Raw genomic sequence first — 19,609 nt, forward strand, 5'->3', positions numbered from 1 at the left:
AGAAGACAATGGAGTTAATTGTGTTTTGATTACCATGGTACGTGCACAGGCTTAGATTCTCCTCTTATTAGAGGTTAGATCTAAGTTCTTATTTGTTATGGCCCTTTTGGAAGATTCATTATTATGATGTGTACTGTGCACGATGATTCTACCTCCCCGACCATAGGGAGTTAGAATCCGATTTGACCTCCCCGACCATAGGGAATTAGAATCACCCCGAAGATGGCCCTTTCGGATTAGTCTTATATAGTTAGTGAGATAAAGAATGGTTTTTGAGATAAAGAATAGTTTTTGAGATAAAGAATGGTTTTTAAGATAAAGAATGGTTTTTGAGATAAAGAATGATTTTTGAATAGTAAAGAATTGTGATTTCAATTATGATTTATGTATAATCGATTTTGTTAGAATTGCCTTAAATGGTTAGTTATGATTTGATAAATTGAATTTTGTGATCAAAGTCATTTTATACAAATGATTTATATTACTGGCAATGAATATTTTAAGTTTTGTAATTTGATGAGTATTCAGATTTCCAAATTATTTGCTGTAAATTTTGTCAATGTATATTGTACTATGTTTTAAATTATAGTTGTGCACCACTGAGTTCACCACTCAGTGATAGCTTTGTATGCTGTCGCAGGTGAAAAGAGCATAGAGCAATTGAGTAAGCTTCTTTGAAGAGACATTCAGATCAGCTCTAGGTATATCATAGGTATACCCATGTACATAGGTTTTGATGTATGCATGTAATAATATGTATGTAAATTATTTGAGTAGTTGTATAAAAACTCTTGTAAAATATTTTGGTATGTAATTAAATGTAAATTATTGTAAATGTAAATTTGAGACTTCATTTAATTGAATAGTTTTGTAATATAAATTTTGAGTCTTGTAATCAATGAAATGTTTCTTTATGATGAGATTGGTTTGAAAATGAATTGATTGTTCATTGAGATTTGAATTGTGAATTGAAATGAAGTTATTGGAGTTGTATTTGAGAAAACATATAGGGAGTATTTTCTTTTGCAGGATTGAAGAACTGTTTTCTCAAAATACAACCGGCACTTTGTCGAAATTTTGAAAAAATTTTATAACACCAGATTTTAATCGATGATTTAAATTTCACGAAAATTATTTTAAAATCCCTTGTAGTATATCTAATGGGTTATCGGTAGGCGAAGTACGGTAATTCATTAGGTGTACTACGAGATCATGTTACATCTTACGAGAGAGTAGGGTGTGACATTAATTCATGTTATTTTTATGCTTAACAATTTATTCTAATTCATTTCATCTCATATGCCTAGTTATTTTATGGACCTTTCTTTAGGTCCAGATTTGGTGCACTATCTTTACATGGCAAATTGACCAGAATGTGGCCACTGTTTGGCCACACTCCCTTCATAGAATTTGTTCCTCTATGTTTTGCCTTTGTTTTCCTTTTGAATCATATTAATTGGAGTTTTAGAACTCAAGTTATGGTTAAATAACCTTAACTGGTTCATTGTCTCTTTCTAGGTCCAGAATTAGGCAGATTATGCAGTCTGTCTTAGTCTAATTAATTAGACCTGTTACAGTCATTTTTGAGCTTAAGGTTCTCCATAGAAGTTATTACCCTGTGTCTTATAGTCCCTTAGAAATTTTAATTACAATTTTTCAAGGTTTTTAGAATTAATTATAGCCAAATCACTAGCCTGGACTCATGTGCCCTGTGTCTTTAGGGTCCATATTCAAGTTAGTAGATTTGACTTTCATTTCAGGGTTCTTACATTCAAAATTTGAGGCAAGTCTCTAAATCAAAGTTGGAGCCCTATTTCTTAGGTTTCCAAAACAGTTGGGCTCTTCCTAATTAAAGTTTCTTTGTGCGAGATATGACTTAATGACTGTTCTGGTGTCAAGTGTAGTTTGAACAAATTCCAGGTTTTGATATGCTAAATTTTTCTAACCATTTGACCTAGTTCCTTTGGGTTCTGGGTTCTGGTCAAAGACCAATATTGTAGACCTATGTAATATAAAAATTTTACCATTGGTTTGATTGCATGTGGATTTTTATAGACCAAGTTATGGCCATTTTGCCAAAACTGGTCGGGTGGTCTATGTCCAGGAAATTCTGGGCAGAATCTATTCTGGTCAGTTTAGTGACCCAACTTGGGTCAGAAATTTCATTTGGTTAGAGGCATTTCTGGGCTTGGTGTTCTCAATAAAAGTTGTAGATTTATGTCTAATCTTTCCAATGGTATAAAATTCAGGTCATTTGGACCTGTCTAGAGAGAGTTATGGCCTTCATTTGGTCATTTTTTTCTGGGTTTAGTGTTTGAATACCTAGATTGGGATAGTAAATTGACCAAGATTTTGACAGAATTTGGGCTGGGTTTCTTCATGAAAAATGGGGCATTTTGAGTCTAGTTTCACCTCCAATTGGCCTCACACCAATTAGAGTCACACAACTTCAGTTTTAACTCAAACAAGACACTAGACTCATAGGTCCGAATTTCCTACATAAGAGAAGCACTCCCAATATTCCATCCTCCTTACTCCCAACTACAATTTATCATTCATAACATTTCAAATGATCAACAAACAGTCTCAACAAGATCAATCTCAAGCCATAACACCAAGGTACCAATCTCAAAATTTCTCAAATATTCAAATCCTACTTCACACACATCAATTTATGTTCAAAGTCTCATAATCACCATCAAAGCCACCCATAAACATCTTTAATTACATCAAAACTCATCAAACACTTTCCTAATTCATGGCTACCAAAAATGGAAGTGGCTCATACATGGATATTTTCTTTCAAATCTTTCAAATTCTAAGTCAATTCATGCTTCCAACATGAAATCTAAAGAGAAATTAAAGAATAGTAGCACTAACCTTTTTGAGCAAAATTTTCCCAAGCTTAAACTTCACTTTCTCTTCAATTCTTGGTAGCCAAACACTTTCCCAAGAAGTGTAAACAAGTTTTAATGAAGGGAGTCTAGGGTTTAATGGTGAGAATTCATGGGAATGGAAGAAAGAGATGAAACAACACTCATGGAGGTTGAGAGAAAAGTGTGCCGGTTGGTTGAAGATGAAAAAGGCATATTTGTGTTTTTATTTTTGTCTCAATTTATCCCTTTTTATTTGATTTATAATGGCTTATTGAGTTGTGATTGGTGGAGGGCATTTTAATGATATCATGGTGATGTCATAAGTCCCATTTAATTCATTTTCTTTTCTTTTCTTTTCTTTTCTACTCATTTTCAATTTAATTTTTAGCAATATTTATTTACATTTTATGTCATATAATTTATTTACTCAATTGGACAACTTGGTAAAAAATCGTTTCTGAAGGCGAAATGACCAAAATGCCCCTCATTTTGGCTTAAGGAGCCAAAACTGTCTGTACCGATCTTAAAAATTCTCCTAACCTTTTCTTGGCATTCTAATGCTACCTAGGGTGCCGTAAATCTTCTCTGATATCTCAGAAATTATTTCACAAGGTTTTCCTATGGTTATAGGGTCGACAACTGTCTTTGCAGTCACTTTCCGTTGGGTCACCTATCGCTGAAGTACCAGCTCATTTAACTTTGTTGTATTTCATTTCTAAAATTTTTTCTCAATTTTTCTTAGTCTTTATTCAGTCAATTTATACTTCCTCACTCTAGTTTGAGTGTAGTTCCAGACATTCTAGCTGTCCGAACAGACGTTAGTCATCAGAACAGTTGAATGTATGGACTACCTAAAGTGAGGGCATTACAAGATCAAATTCAAGAGTATCCAAAGTATTATCCATTTCTTTTTTTATTTGTATATTATTTTCTTTATTATATTATAACACCACTAAGCAGCAATGCTTAGCGCGATGGATTTGTTTCCTCGCACAGGTACTGAAGATAAAGCACAGTAGATATTAGACTGGGATTTTTAGAGTTCGGATCTGCAGAAGTGTCAGAAGAGCTCAAGGTTGTCACCTCCTCAGCAATGCATGTAGATAGGGCTCACAAAAGTTATTTTATGTATTTATAATTAGTTATTATGTTGAAATGTAAATTATGAAATTGTAATTAATTTGTATATTATGTAAATTGTAAATTATGCAATTAGTTTACAAATTATGTAAACTAATGAAGTTGAGGATTTTGATATATGTAATAAGCATGAATGAATTTGTACAAATGAGTATGGATTTGAATTACATACTGATTTTGAAATGATGATATGAGTATGGATGAATTATTGTATGGAGAATATTACTGAGATTTTTAAATAGATAAATAGTAAAATACGCCAAACGATAATAAAATAGGAAAAACTCCATTGGTTTCCTCTTAGAAAAATAATTGATATTAAAATATAATGAGAATAAATTATTAAAAGAATAAATTGAGATAAGATAGGGTGCTCCAGCACTGAGTGTGACATGTCTTGCTCGACTACACTGTAGATGGGTAAGGGTTGTTACATTACGTGTAGCAATTTTTTTTTTATCACATCTTATTTTTGTGGAGACCCAAACAGACTCTCGTCTATTTTATTAGTGCATGGCGAGTTCTATGACTTACCTGTTCAAATCCCATATTCATATTATTTTCCATAAACCATGTCATGTCATTATAATACTCATAACCACTCCAAATAAATAAAGTACTTCATTACATTCATATAAAATCAAGTACAATATTTATAATTTTTATTTACAATCACAAAATGATTTACATCATCTAAATTACATACAATAACCAAAATGCAAAATTTAACTATACATGAGCCCTAACAAAAATAACAGTCTGAGGTGACAACCACTCTGTAGCAGATTTGATAAAAGTCCTGTCTAAGCTCTACTGTGGCTGTTGGTGGTCTCCTGTACCTACTCGATGGAAAAACTAACACGCTAAGCATAACGCTTAGTGGTGCATAAATTGAAATAAAAATAACTATATTATTGAAATAATTATTCCACATATAATCTTATAAAGAAATATAGAATTTTATGAGTTATAGTCTTTTACATGTTTATAAAACTTCGAGAACAATTAAATTAATCGGGGTCTTTTTATCATGTATCATATATTCGATCTTAATAAATTCACATTAATAGCCTTCTCATGTATTTATTTAAATTTTAGATTTTTTTACTCATATCTGTGTCCAAGTAACCTATAACAAACTATAAAGACTGAATACACGGGAGTATACTAGTTAAACATCCGTATGTCTAACATGTATACATCTGTCATGTCAGGCACAAGGCTAGCGGGCAGGCATAAAGCAAGAAATAAGATCAGGCACAATGGCTAACGGGCAGGCATATAGCCTGTAGAACAATCATATCAGACATATATTGTCTATCAATGATTATCCCTGTGGGCAATACTACAATCTGTAGTCTTTAATTGGTATATCAATCGATCCATGCTATATAAATAAGTCTAGATGTACTTTGGGCAAATTAAATATTTCTAATTACTTATGATCTTATCATTTCATGTCATGCACTATTAGTGCTTTATAGTAATTTCACGTCAATTGATAATAGGAAAATAGGTTTCCCTTTCATTTTCATGTAACTTATGCATTTAGCAATTCATATAGGTAATTTACATGTCATGTATCACATAATATCTTGAACCTTTCTTTAGGTCCAGATTTGGTATCTTATTTTCTCCTAGCAAATTGGCCAAGATGTTGCCACTGTTTGGCTACATTTCCTTCATGGAAGTTGTCTCTCTATGTCTTGTCTTTTTCTTCCTTTTTGAATCATGTCATTTGGAGTTTTAGAACTCAAGTTATGGTCAAATAACCAAAACTGGTTCCTTAACTCACTTAAGTTCCAGAACCAAGTAGATTCTGGAGTCAATCTTTTCCTAATTATTTGGACATGTTACAGCCACTTTTAGGCCTAATATTCTTCATAGAAGTTATTACCCTATGTCTTATGATTACTCAAAATTTTGAATTACAATTTTTCAGGTCTTGTAGAATTAATTATAGCAAATTAACTGGCCTAGACTCAGGTGCCCTGTGTCTACAGGATTCCTGGTTCAGGTTAGTAGTTTTGACTCTCATTTTAGGGTTCTTACACTCAAATTTTAAGAAAAGTTTCTAAATCAAAGTTGAAGCCCTATCTCTTAAGTTTCTAGAACAGTTAGGTTCATCCCATTTGGGATTTTCTAGTAAACGTTATGATATAAATTCTATTCTGGGGTTAGGTGGTAGTTGAGGCAAATTCTAGGATTTGGTATACTAAATTGTTCTAACAATTTGACTTAGTTTCCTTGGGTTCTGGGTTCTAGTCAAAACATCAATATTGTAGATCTATGTCTTGCAGAAATTTTTCCATTGGTCTCATGGCATTTGGATTTTTGTAGACCAAGTTATGGCCATTTTGCTAAAATTGGTCGGGAGAGCTTTAGTCCAGAATTTCCGGACAGTGTTGTTCTGGACAGTTTTGTTGACCTAATTTGTGCTGGTAATTTGATTTGATTAGAGACATTTCTGCATTTTATGTTCTTCATAAAAGTTGTATTCCTATGTCTAAGCTTTCCAATGCCACAAAGATCAGGTCATTTGGACCTGTCTAGAGGAAGTTATGGCCAAATGAACATATATGGCCAAATGAACATATCCTGTTCATTTGGTTATTTTTCTGGGTTCAGGATTTGGTTGGCCGAATTTGAATAGTAATTAGGTCAAGATTTGGACAGAATTTGGGCATGGTTTCTTTATGAAAAATGGATTGTTTTGGGTCTAATTTCATCTCCAATTAGCCTCATACCAATTGGAGCCACACAATTTCAGTTATGGGTCAAAATTCAAGCTAAACTCAACAAGTCCCTCAACCTGCACAAAAGAGCACTCCCAATTTTCAATTTCCTCCAACTCCCTCACTTTAATTGACATATATAGCACTTCAATTAAGCCACACATATAGCACTTCAATTAAGCCACAACCAATCTCAAGATGCCAATTTTCAACAATTCCACAAAAGCCCTAATTTATGTTCAAACCCTAATTCAAGATTTAAATCTCAAGTACACTAATGAAAATTAACTCCAATGACATTTAATTCCATTCATCAACATCACTAATCAAGCTTAGGTAAGTCAAAATTATCAAATCGCTGAAGTTCTTTAAGCTGCCGAAATTTAGGGACCCCCATATATTCAAATTTTCTTTTAATTTCTTACAATTTCAACTTATCTCAAGTCATACTCAATGATTAAAGAAGGAGAAGTAGGGAAAAATGCACTAACCTCTTTGTAGTTCAATTCTTGTCTTGTATAAACTTTAGATTTTCCTCACTTTTTGATAATCAAAACCTTGCTCTTGATGTGAGGATGAATTTTAGTGAAGGGATATTAGGATTTTATGGTGGAATTTAAGGAGAAATTTTAGTTCAATTTAAACAACAATGGAGGAAGAAAAATTTTGAGGTGTGCCGGCCATGGAAGAAAGAAATGGGGAAGATGATAATTGTTTAATTAATTGGTCTGATTTTGTATCTCCCTTATCCCTTAATACAACTTGTTAATTTCTCATTGGTTGAATGATTTTAAATGATGTCATTATGACATCATATATATACAATAATCTTATTTCTTTTCTTTTCTTTTCTTTTCTCATTTTTCCATTGTATTTTTCATAATTTAATTTATTTAATGTATTTTAATCTCTCATTTTAATTGACACTTAGATCAAAATTCAACTCTGGGATTGAAATGACCAAAATGCCCTTCGTTATGCTCATTAGGTTACTTTTGTTCTGTATCGATTAATAAATTTTTTTAAAATTTTCTTTGGTATTTTTGGTCTAGGATCAGCAACTGTCTTCACAGTTGCTTCACGATACGGTTACCCATTGCCGTGGCCCCTGGCTCATTTAACCCATTTGCACTTTGCTCGTTTTATTTTTTCTTGATTTTTCTTAGTCTTTATTCAGTCAATTTATATCTCCTCACTCTAGTTTGAGTGTAGTTCCAGACATCCTAGCTATCCGAACAGATATTAGTCATTGGAATAGTAGAATGCACGGACTACTTAAAGTGAAGGCGTTACAGAACACCTCATATCATAGAATAAAAAACATAAATTTAAAGGTTTAACACCTCAAATAGAAAAAAAAAATTGATATTTCTAAAGAAAGGAATCATATATAAACCTTACATAGGTAAAGCACAAAATAAATCTCTAATAATCTAAAAAACAGAGCAATCAAATTGATAAATCACCAAACCAAGCATGCTTTTGGTATTTTCTTAAAATAAAACTTGAAAAGGAAAGGTACATAAATGAAGATGAAAATAAAAGAGCAGAGAAAACTGAAAATGAATGTTTAAAATAAGGATAAATTCTTCAAAAAAAAAAAAAAAAAGATAACTTATTATAAAGTCCCTAAATTTTATTAAAATTTATTAGTTGGTCTCTAAAAATTTTATAGGCAATTAAAACATTTCTTGTTAATTCAAAATAGGATCACTTAGTCCTTCTGTTAGCTTGCCATGAGAGATGCCCTTAGGCAGATAGGAAATATCCTAAATGCCTATATGTTTTTCCTATCTCTTAGCCAAAATACCCAAATCATTCTCAAATCCCTAACACTAACCACTATAGTTTCTGAATTATGTCTTAAAGTTACTTTCATTTCTACTAGAAACCATCAAATTTTTCCAGAGCCATTCAAAATATTCACACTGCGAAGTCCTTCAAAATTTAAAAAACCTCACTCTTTAGTCCCTCGCATTTTCAAAATATAACTATTTAGTCCCTCACATTTTAAAATATACATTATTTCATCCCTAACATTATCAGTAACCCAAAGTATCTATTATAAGAAACAAAGCATGCATTTTTAGCTTTAACAAGCCTACAAAAACAGAGCATCCAAATGCATCGTCATTCAAAGGCATCCTTCACTTTTGATCATTCAAAAACTTCTGAGTTTCTCAAACAATTCAAAACCACAAACAATGACAAACACAATAATATAAATAAATAATCACAAAACAACAACAATCACAAAAATTCAAGGGACAGCAGCCACCGCCCAAAAAGATGCATGCTCGTCAATGTTCATACCAGAAAATAATCTGCATACCCATCAATAGTCTGCATGCGCGTTGACGTTCATAGCACAGAAATGGCAGGAATATTTGGAGGAAAACACCATGAATGAAAAAATTTGGTGGCAAACAGTTGAATAGCTCCGCCATCTCTTTCAGGCTTTGAGCCCTCCACTCCACTTCCAATGCATGATTGGCGCAAATCTGGAGCGAATGACGTCGATGAGAAATCCAGTACTAATGGTATTCCTTGAGCATGAGATTGTAATAATTTCATTTTCAATTTCTTGGATCTTTGTTGATTTTGCTCCTTCACTAATGGAATTCCTTATTAACCATAACAATAGTTGACAGTGAGGAAGGTGATAAGATATATCAATCAATCTAAAAATCTTCAAGAAAAAAAATTGGTTCTTGTAGCCCATCAATATAAGCTTTGTAAGATCAGCAAATGAATCTGTCCATTTATCGACTTCAACAGCATGATATATTTACTTTACATTTAAAGCCATAGCAAAATCAGCAACACGATTTCCTTCAAAGCCATGGTAAGGACAACAATAGCTTATTGATTAAAGCTATAGCAATTGATGATCTTTCGGCTAATCGATCAAAGCTGTAGCAAGGTCAATAAATAGATCCAACAGTTTATCGACTATGAACAAAGGCTATGTTTTGGTAGAACGTAATATAATACAATGTAATAAATTATAAAATGTAATAAATTTGTAATGTAATATAATTATCATTGCATTCCTCTGTTTGGTTGTAAAATAAAAATTTAAGTTATGTAATGTAATATTAATTTTTAGTTTAACATCTAATTTATTTAATAATGTTAATAATAAATGATAATGATTACAGTGATTGGTAGTTGAGTGTTAGAGGTGACTAAGTGATAATGGTAATGGTGACGACAACAATAGATGGTGGTAGCGATGGGGCGACAATGTGAGTTAGTGGTGATGGTAATTGCTAGGTACTAATAGATGTGACAATAATTAAATGGTAATAGCGATGATTAAATGGTGATAATAGTGCAGGATGATGGTGGTGGTGGTAGTGGTTGTGATGGTGTTGGTGATAATGGTAATAGGATAGAGATAGTGATGGTGGTAACAGTGGTAACTAGTAGTGGTTGTGAAGGTAGCATTAACAATAAATAAATAAAAAATAAAAATAAATAATTTTGATTACATTCATTTTCGTTTGTAATGATCATTACATTACTTTAAGTATAATTAATTACGTTATATTATTGTTATCACATTACATCAAATTTTTTTATGATACCAAGCAGCGTAATCAAATATGTAATATAATCACAATTATATTACAACTTTAATTACCGTCATACTAAACATCACCAAAGTGTATATGCTTATTGGTTAAAATCGACCTATTGGCTCATCGATCCAAGCTGCGATAGGATCAACAATAGGATTTGTTTCATCATTATAGTGACCCTTAAGCCTTGATGCATCAGTATAAATTTAAATGGGTAATAGATTACTAATAATATATCCAAATGATAAAATAACTACTAATAAACCAAGTGGTGAAAAGATTACCGATGATAGATACATTTAATGATTTAACTAATAAAGTAACTACCAATGAGGCAAGTAGTGAAAATTTACAGATCCAAATAATGAAGCAGCTACTGACAAAGTAGGTGGTGTCATCGGTTTATCAATGTTGAACACATCATGGGAAATTTTAAGGCCATATATGACTTAATTTTTCAACACGCATTTAGCCATATCAAAGGAATTATTTTGCACATGTCGATTTGTCTTCATCCCATTTTGACCCATCCAAGAGATCATGGGGCTATATTAGTTGTTGCGGAACAAGAGTGTTAAGTGCTATGAGTTTGACTAATTGTAACGATAGTAAATTTTGTATCAGCAGTTCTTTGATTGTGCTAATGGGCTGTCAATGCTAGCATTACCGACGGCACCATAACATGCCTTTTCAGGGCTAGATCCATAGATAAACCTGCATATTCCAATGAGCTAACCATAACAGTAGAAACCAAAGCAGCCATTCCCTAAGATCCTCAAGGGATAATGTAGGAGAAATAGCAGACCATGAAAAATTGTGCAGAAGCTTAAAAATAAATCTGCAAGGCTGGTGCAAAAGAATGATATAGAACTTTTCTTCTCTTGTAGACAAATGATGCACCGCTCGGGTTCCACATGCATTAAAGCTAAGTTTAAAAAAGGGCTTTACGTGTCGAAAAATAAAAGTTAATTAAAAATAATAATTTACAGAAAGTTCAATAGCAAAAACACAAAATGCTAAGAGGCTTACGAATATGTTTTTCCTTAAAAATATTAACACTTGTAAGGAAAAATACAATAAATTCCCCACGGTTTCACGTTAATAGGTCGTGGTATTTTGCATAAATTTGATCCATTGCGCTAAGGTGTCGTTACTAATTGGGTACTAATATCACATCGCAGTTTGCAAAGTTGATGTGACTAAATACCATTTTTCCCCCCAAACGTGGCTCCAACTCGATGACAAAAAAAAAAAAAGAAATAGATTCTTCATATAAATAATAATAGAAAATTATTTGATTAATAAAATAAAAGACGTTCTCTTCCACAATATTGTACTGCTCAGTGCTTATTAGCTGAAGTAGTCGAGCCAAAAAAAACTAAGATCGACCAACGATATTTAAATAAATTCCAAAACAAAAAATATAAATCATAGAAAGAGGTAGGAGTGTAATAAAGCTATCGCATAACAATTAACCACGTGCTACCTCAACCATTTTTTTTGGGTCAAGAATTTGAAGGTGTCTCGGGTTTTCCGCCGAGAATCCTACGTATCAAAGAAAAAAACAATCCCAATCTTATTGCCCTCTCTTCAGATGATCATCGATTTAAGGAAATCTAGGGATTAAGGAATTGGGACTTTGGACAAAGCATTTAAGGGAGGCGGGGGTAAACAGGAATATTTCAACAAGAAGAATTAATATGCGTCAAGGGGACAAACCACATGAAGCTTTTAATAAAAGCTTCAAACGACAAGATAGATAATTTTCCATTTCTTCCCCCAAAAACATAAAATGGATACCTCTCTAAGTTCCATACTTCATAATACTTCTCAAAAGATCAGTAGGAGTTTGACAATACCAAAATAAGAACTACAAAAGAGGCATTCCAAAATCTTCAAAGTCAACATCCATAGCATCTAACATGCCTATGTTCAAAAAGCATGCCTTCCCTAAAACAATAACTAGAATCGATTCATTGCAGTGACACGCATGTAACACTAACTTTTGTCGTTTAGAGGACATAAATTGTCATAACTAAATTAAATAAAAGATCAATACCTTTGACACCAACGAAATCACCTTGTTCTCTATGGCTCAAATCAACTGTGGCAATCAGTGCGCTTCAAATGCAATATATTGCTAGTTGAATGGATGAAAATGGGTTTAATAATAATAATAATAATAATAACTACTTAAGAAACAATATTGCATATAATAATCAAGTCAAATCTTGAGCTTTAACCTGTTCATTGAGGAGAACAACATCAAATCTGAAGACCCCTCCCCAGCCAAAGCTCCAACGACATGAATCAATTTTGGTCATAACATTAATTTAGAACTCCTTCAAAAATAGTAAGCATAATGAAATATGACGATGTTCCAAGCAAAAGAATTTTGTCACTTTTAACATACAAACAATCGATCCTAAAACTAAAGTAACACCCATCGCAGAACTGAGGAAACACGTCCCAGGGAGAGGAAAAGTTGTCAAATACAAAGAAACTTTTAATATACCACCACCGATGGATATTGGTTTCTTTTTAAGTTTTGAACAGTCATATATTTTCATCCAACTGCATACTGTTTCTGCAAGTTAGTACTAACAAATGGTTGGCTTAACCTGCATAAAAAATCACTGGCAATAAAATTTCAAGAAGAATCTACACTCTGTGATTATATGAAACACACATCATGGACAACCACCATATAAAGAATAAATTATATTTCTGGTTTATAATTCATAGTGCAACTTGCAAAACCAGTAAAATAAGATTGAGAAAGAACAGAAAATTAAGGTCATAAAATTTTTCCACAAACAAGTAAATTAAATATGAAAGAATGGTTTAAAAGGCCAAAATTGCATGACTGAAAACTAGGTAAAAGTACTTTTGCTCAATCTAACTCACTGCACACCAATACACACATTATTCATGAAAGTAGTAGTCAACTTGTTTCCAAAGCTTTTAAACTAAATACTGAAACTCAAAATACAATGTTTTTAAATAAAAGAAAATGCAGGAGGAACAAAGCTAAGTAGGGAAAAACCAGAAATACATTTTAAGAGTCTTTCTAGTAACCAAAAGGGTTGGGTCATATTTATAAAGACTTCATTTGCATAAGCTCCATAAACTTCAGAAGAATCTGCAGGCCATTACTTAAAAGACTGATGCACCTATATGGGATCTGCAAAATGAGTAGGAAAACATAAAGACAAAAATTTCAAAAGAGAATCAGGGTTAAAATCCTTCCAAAAATGGTTAAAAGCATAATTAAAATATATATCCATAGCTTAAGAATGATCAAATAACTATTACATTAATTCGATGCAAAAATAATGAAGAAAGCAAAATTGTTACAATGGTCACACAAATGACTTGCCCTAAGTAGTTTTAATAATCAATGCAGAAAACAATTCTAACACATTTGTTTGACTTTGTGTACATATCATTCAAAACTCAGAATAGCTCACTTTTCAGAGAAAAACAGGTACAAAAATGCAATAACAAATATTGCAAATCCAAAGTGAAGCTATTAAAGTAGCACAGATTTTACAAAAATTGACAGAAAATCTGAAGCCAACATAAGATTGATCAAGTACATCAATTGATTAGTGAATGCATAAATTCCGAAAAATGGCTAATAACACACTGAATCCTTTTCGAATGAAGATATGGCATTGAAGAAGTTCTAAAGACTTAGAACTGTAAGTTGTGCCTGCAACACAACTATGTTCCCAAATGACAAATGCAATAAAACTAATAAATATGTGCATGTGTATAGTATTGTTTCCAATGGTTTCTGAAGTCATAAGACAAACACAAAGCGTATCTTACCAAGTATGTAAGATATCTAGTGACCCATGTAAGGTGCAGCACCACCATATTGCCCAACACCATGCCCTCTTCCAGAACCACCTTGGCCCAGCTGCTGATTTGAGTACCCACCCTGCATCACTCCTTGATTTCCATAAGATCCAATCACTCCGGGACTTATATTTGCTTGATTACCATAGGCACCCTGCATTCCAGGTGCTGCACCAGGCACACTGCCCGGGTTAACAGCAGCTGCAGAGCCCAAAGTTCCTAGCAAATTAGTGAGGCCAAATCCAGCACCCTGCGATGCAAGCAAGGCTGTCAGTGCCTGACCAAGTGCAGGGTTCAAAGCAGATGCAGCTGCAGCTCCTGCACCCTGGTTAAAACCAATCCCAGGTCCAGCAGAAGGTGCCATCAAATGACCTGGCCCCGGAGCAGTTCCACTAGCATAAGCAGGATTATCATTCCTCTGAAAATGCGAGTTCCGCACATTACGATGCTGTTGCTGCTGCATAGATTTACCGGGTTTAGGCCCATCAATTGCTTTCTGGCAATGCAAAATGTGACCCTCAAAGTTCTTGTGTGGTTCTTCGAGTGCCTTCTTGGCGCTCTCAGCGTTCCTGTATACAAACAAACAAAATCCCTTGGGCTTCCCAGTTGCCTTGTCTAGGCCAAGTGGGCCTTCCTCAATCTCCCCATACTTGGCAAAGAAGTTAGTCAGCTCCTGCGGATCCAAATCAGAACCAACATTGCTCACATAAATCTTCCTTAGAGTATACTCGGACACCTGCTGCTGTGCAGGGGTTCCCGAACCAGCGGCTAAGACAGGGCCAATGGAAGCGAGCTGGCAAGCAGTCATCCGATTGCCAATCTTCTTCTGAGGTTCCTTGAGGGCCTTGCGAGCTCCACTTCGCTTCTTGAAAAGGATGAATCCATAGCCCTTGGATTTACCGGACACCTTGTCGCACACCGCCTTGCAATCCTCAACCTCGCCGTAGGTCTTAAATGCATTCATGAGGGTCTCAGCGGTGGTGTCCCAGCCAAGGCCGTGCACAAAGATCTTCCTATGCACAGGGTCCTCATCAGCTATCCTACGTATCCTATCATCAACATCTTGGTGGGTATTAGCAGCATCCCGAAGCAAATTGACCAATTGCTCTTTGCTAAATGGCTCAAGAAGTTTTTCTATAGGTTCATCATCTTCATCATTGATCTGATTCTGATTATTTTGTAGAGAATTATCTTCATCTTCATCATTGTCATCATCCTCTTTTTCTTCATCTTCCACTTCTTCATCTACTTCATCTTCCTCCTCTTCTTCGACTTCCTCGAATTCTTCTTCATTGACGTGTTCCACGATTTCTTCTTTCTGTTTCTGTTTCTGTTGTTGCTGCTGCTTTTTTGGAGGTTCGGTTGGTTCAGTGACTTTGGAATCATGCTTTCGCTTCTTAGCCATCGTCAGTGATGGTGTTAAGAGTAGCACAGATTATAGTCTGCAAGAGAAATCAATAAGGAATCAGTAGAGATGGCAATGGGTAGGGTACTACAAATTTTAAAATATCTGAACCCAAACCCATACTAAACCTGATTAAAATAAATAACTTATTACCCAAGCCCATTTCAAATCTGATTACTATTACCCACATACTACCAAACTCGCCCAAACCCGATTATTTTTATAACACCCATATTCTATGCCACTGTCCATTTTCACGCTGTTACTTGATTTCAATTCAATTAACATATTAAAGCCCCATTGAGCAACTAACTATCAATATTATAACTTCCTTTTTTTTTTCCTTTAGAATTTATAGTTCCTATTCACTATCTTTAGGCCCTAATGCAACACCACCGGGTTGAGAGGAAACATTTGGAGTGAAACTCAGTTCTCATCTTTCAGAAGCAAACTTCTGTAATTCTCTAGAAGAAAAGCTACTTTCACATCTATGGCAGAGAAACCTGGTTCTAAATTTGTAGCTGCATAGCAGCTTTTCAGAATCCTAGTAGCAAACTACTTCTTTACCTCCCCTCTGTGATGTGCAGTTAGGGCATAATATCTCTTTCTCTTGTTTTAAACACTAGACTTTTAGTTTAACATATACCTTTATTTTCCCCTTTTTTATTCTGATGAGAAGTAAATTTCCAATATTCCTTTAAATACACTCCAATACAACCTTATATTTACTTTCACAAAATCTATACATAAACACATAATATACTATACTAAAGTCAATTTAATATCAATCACTTCCCAGCTAAACTTTGTTTAACAAAATATACAATCTCATTCTAGCTTACTTAGCACACAGCTTAATTCTGTCAAAAGAATATTACAACAGTGTTACCTCTAAACCACCAACTAAGAGTACTCTTGTATCTTTATATCTCTAAATTGTACATAGCAGTGTTGTTAAAAATTCTATCTGCATAATCCATAAATTCTCTTATCTTCATTAATCAAATTACATTATTTTCCTGACCCTAAACTATGATTATACCTTTAATTAAACACTATTTACATACATGCACCATACATCTATTGACTATAACTTGATCTATGCTTCTGATTTGCAAGATTATACAAAGCCAAACACTTGGTAACTTGTTCCACCAGAAATTGAGCTAAACATAAGTAGACAGGGACATGTCTTGGTCATGTTCCAAGTCTTCACAACACGGCCTAGGCCATGTCTTTCACTCCTACGTCAATGTCATTTGCTTGAAAGCCTATACATTCACAAGTTTCTTTATCCAACAACGTATTTCAAACCACAAATCAGCTCGATGACATAAAATTTTAATACTCTTACATTCATAAAGCTTCTGAGAAAATATTCATTCTCAATCTAAATGGAAAAAGAACAATTCCAATACCCAAGTAAAATGCAAAATTTTCTTGAGTTAAGTACACAGACACAGAATAGGATATTTACATTTTATACTCATAAGCTCTAAGTTACTAGGCTCAAAACAGGATTCAAAACAACTCAATTTAGAAATCAGAAATCAAATTCACTAACTATTCATCAAACTTTTAAAGCTTAAAATGCTCAATATAACCCACCATTTAAGGTTCATAAGAAAAAGAATTAAAAGACTGAAGAGAAAGTAAGATGAGAAGTTCACTCACACATTCATATATTCAAGTCAATGGTTCGCATCATTTAACATGTCATACGCAAGCTAAACTGACATTTCATCTCTTGTTTCATCAATCATCACAACAAAATTTAATTCCTTAAATTTCATTTACAATAGATAATCATCATTTATATTACTTGAATTCCATATCACCCTTTTTGTGCTTATTTTTATTTATTACCTCTCAGAACTCCATACTGTACACTACACTTCATCTAATTACAATATTCTCAACATGTAACTTCAAACACAATCTAGAATCAACATTTGTAATAACTTTCTTCTATGGACAACCCTCATTTTTAGAGTCAGAATATGAATCAAGTAAATTTTACTATTCCATAATTCCATACTTACTTTTTACTTGATTAATGATTATGGAGGCTTAATATACTCATCAATAAATAAACTGTTCCACCTTCACTACCTCCTCATGTTGTACATATATAGGGCATACTTCTTACATCTCATTTATACTTGAAATTTTCGCTCTATCATACTTGTGTCATCCCTATTCACCACAACCTCAAAATAGTTAAATATCCCAATCACTAAGCAGCCAGGTCAACACTGATAACTGCCTATTCAATACCATTCCAAAGATACGAGTCACCTTTACACTCTTATCACAGTTCACTCTATGTGCTTATTATATAAGAAGTCATAATAGTAATAGTAATTTCTCCTATTTCCTCTTTCAATAATACAATTACTCAAATACACAAGGCTGGAGGACTACTTGCATTTGATTAAATCACAACATCAAGAGTCATTAAAAATCAATACACAATTATTCACTTCATGTAATTGCATTTGCATACAAATTTGCTTACTGGTTCAAACATGACAACCATATTACTTGCATCATCCACATAATCACATTGTTAAATTAAGCACATCTAGTTCAACTCAATTGGGACATTTTACATATGATCAACAAGGAGACCTAAGTAATTCAAGTAAGGCAGCCCATGATTCCTTGAATCTACCTTGTATAAAATGGAACAAGAACCTTTCACCCACTTGACAAGTATTCTACCTTCTTTAACCTCACCACTCTGGTATCCTATACAATCAAAACTTAAGTAATATTTATAGTTCTTCCTTCCACAACTATTAAAAATTTATTACATAATCTAGGAGGAAGGGACTTGAGATCTTACCCTCTGGCAATTACGTCCTCCCTTTAAAACCACCACTTGACTGAATGCTTTGAAAGCCTCTCTTCTATTTGTTTCTTTTTTTCGCAAATTCAATAATTTACTTATCATTTTCTAGGGCTTGAGGTAGAAAATTGATAAAGAAATTAATAGAAAATCAGGGGTAGAATATACTAACCCTTGACGACCAAAATTTGGATATATTCCTTTCCTTTAGTTTTTTTGGTTCCAAAACCTCAAATTTTCACATTCCCAAGTTTAACAATAATATAACCGTGAATTAGGAAAAACTAGACGAAAAGAAAATGGGTGAACAAATTCTCACCTTAGCTCTCCAATCTTAGAGATTTTGCTTCAATTTTCTTTCCCCCACACCTTCAATCATGGGTCATATTAAGAAGTGAAGGTAGAAAAGAAGTAGAAGAAAATTGTGGAAGAGTCATAGTGAACATCAGACAACCAACCCTCAAAAGCCCTATCGTATCACAAGCATTTGCTGGCTCAGTGATTTTAATCATCAAAGTAGCAACCTCACCCTCCAAGATCACAGTGCATTAAGCAAATAGTGGATCAACCAAATAGTGCATCAACATCGCCATAAATAATCTTAATCGATAGCCATATTAAACAGAAGCTTTCAGAAAATAACCTAATAATAGATAACAGCTATGCAGATTTCACAAAATTATTGGAGAAACAGAAGAATAGATTAAACGAACACAGAATAAACGAGAAATAAAAATAAAAGAGCAGAATCAAAGTACAAGATTGATGGTTAGTCTTACCTCCTTGAAGCAGAGAGCTGATCAGCGGCCAACCAAGGAGCACGGGACGAAAGAGTGGAGGAAAAGGTTCATAAATACTAGGGTTCGTAAATTTTGGATCGGGTCGATTTGGCCTCTTCCTGAACCGATTGTCGGGCAAATTCAATTCGGTCCGATTACCTCTAACTGGGTCGGATTAGTTTAATCGGGTAAAGGCGCTGGCTGCATTTCGTATGGGCTGCTAGCTTGAGGCGTTGGGCCTATGCTGCATTTGAATGCAATTGCACTGCATAAAATGGACCAATAATAGAACAAACCCTGCTTTGCTGGGCCATTTTTTTGGGCGGAAAATGAACCCAATAATATAACGAAGGTTTTCATTTTTTTAATTCTTTT

The 19,609-nt window shown here is 33.7% G+C and overlaps 1 protein-coding gene across 3 annotated transcripts; it reads right to left on the reverse strand.

The window, feature by feature from the left end:
* Window positions 1-12,528: 12,528 nt before the first annotated feature.
* On the reverse strand, window positions 12,529-19,366 carry LOC110654681 (UBP1-associated protein 2A). Of its 3 annotated transcripts, XM_021810753.2 has the most exons (4): window positions 19,235-19,278; window positions 18,775-18,924; window positions 14,170-15,641; window positions 13,210-13,519 (listed from the first exon to the last, which is right to left on the reverse strand). In XM_021810753.2, exon 3 carries the CDS (start codon window positions 15,602-15,604, stop codon window positions 14,186-14,188), a length of 1,419 nt encoding a protein of 472 aa, XP_021666445.2. In that variant the 5' UTR covers window positions 15,605-15,641; window positions 18,775-18,924; window positions 19,235-19,278; the 3' UTR covers window positions 13,210-13,519; window positions 14,170-14,185. The 3 variants fall into 3 exon arrangements, with proteins under 3 accessions (XP_021666446.2, XP_021666445.2, XP_021666444.2); XM_021810754.2 differs by lacking the exons at window positions 13,210-13,519; window positions 18,775-18,924 and adding an exon at window positions 12,529-12,956 and having other exon boundaries at window positions 19,235-19,366; XM_021810752.2 differs by lacking the exon at window positions 18,775-18,924 and having other exon boundaries at window positions 19,235-19,366.
* Between the last annotated feature and the right edge of the window lie 243 nt (window positions 19,367-19,609).

The sequence above is a fragment of the Hevea brasiliensis genome, chromosome 5 (assembly GCF_030052815.1).
Source record: "Hevea brasiliensis isolate MT/VB/25A 57/8 chromosome 5, ASM3005281v1, whole genome shotgun sequence".
NCBI lineage: Eukaryota > Viridiplantae > Streptophyta > Magnoliopsida > Malpighiales > Euphorbiaceae > Hevea > Hevea brasiliensis.

What these genes read in the sequence shown, in the direction of transcription:
- LOC110654681 (XM_021810754.2), bottom strand. Translation starts at nt 15,604, where the DNA reads ATGGCTAAGAAGCGAAAGCATGATTCCAAAGTCACTGAACCAACCGAA.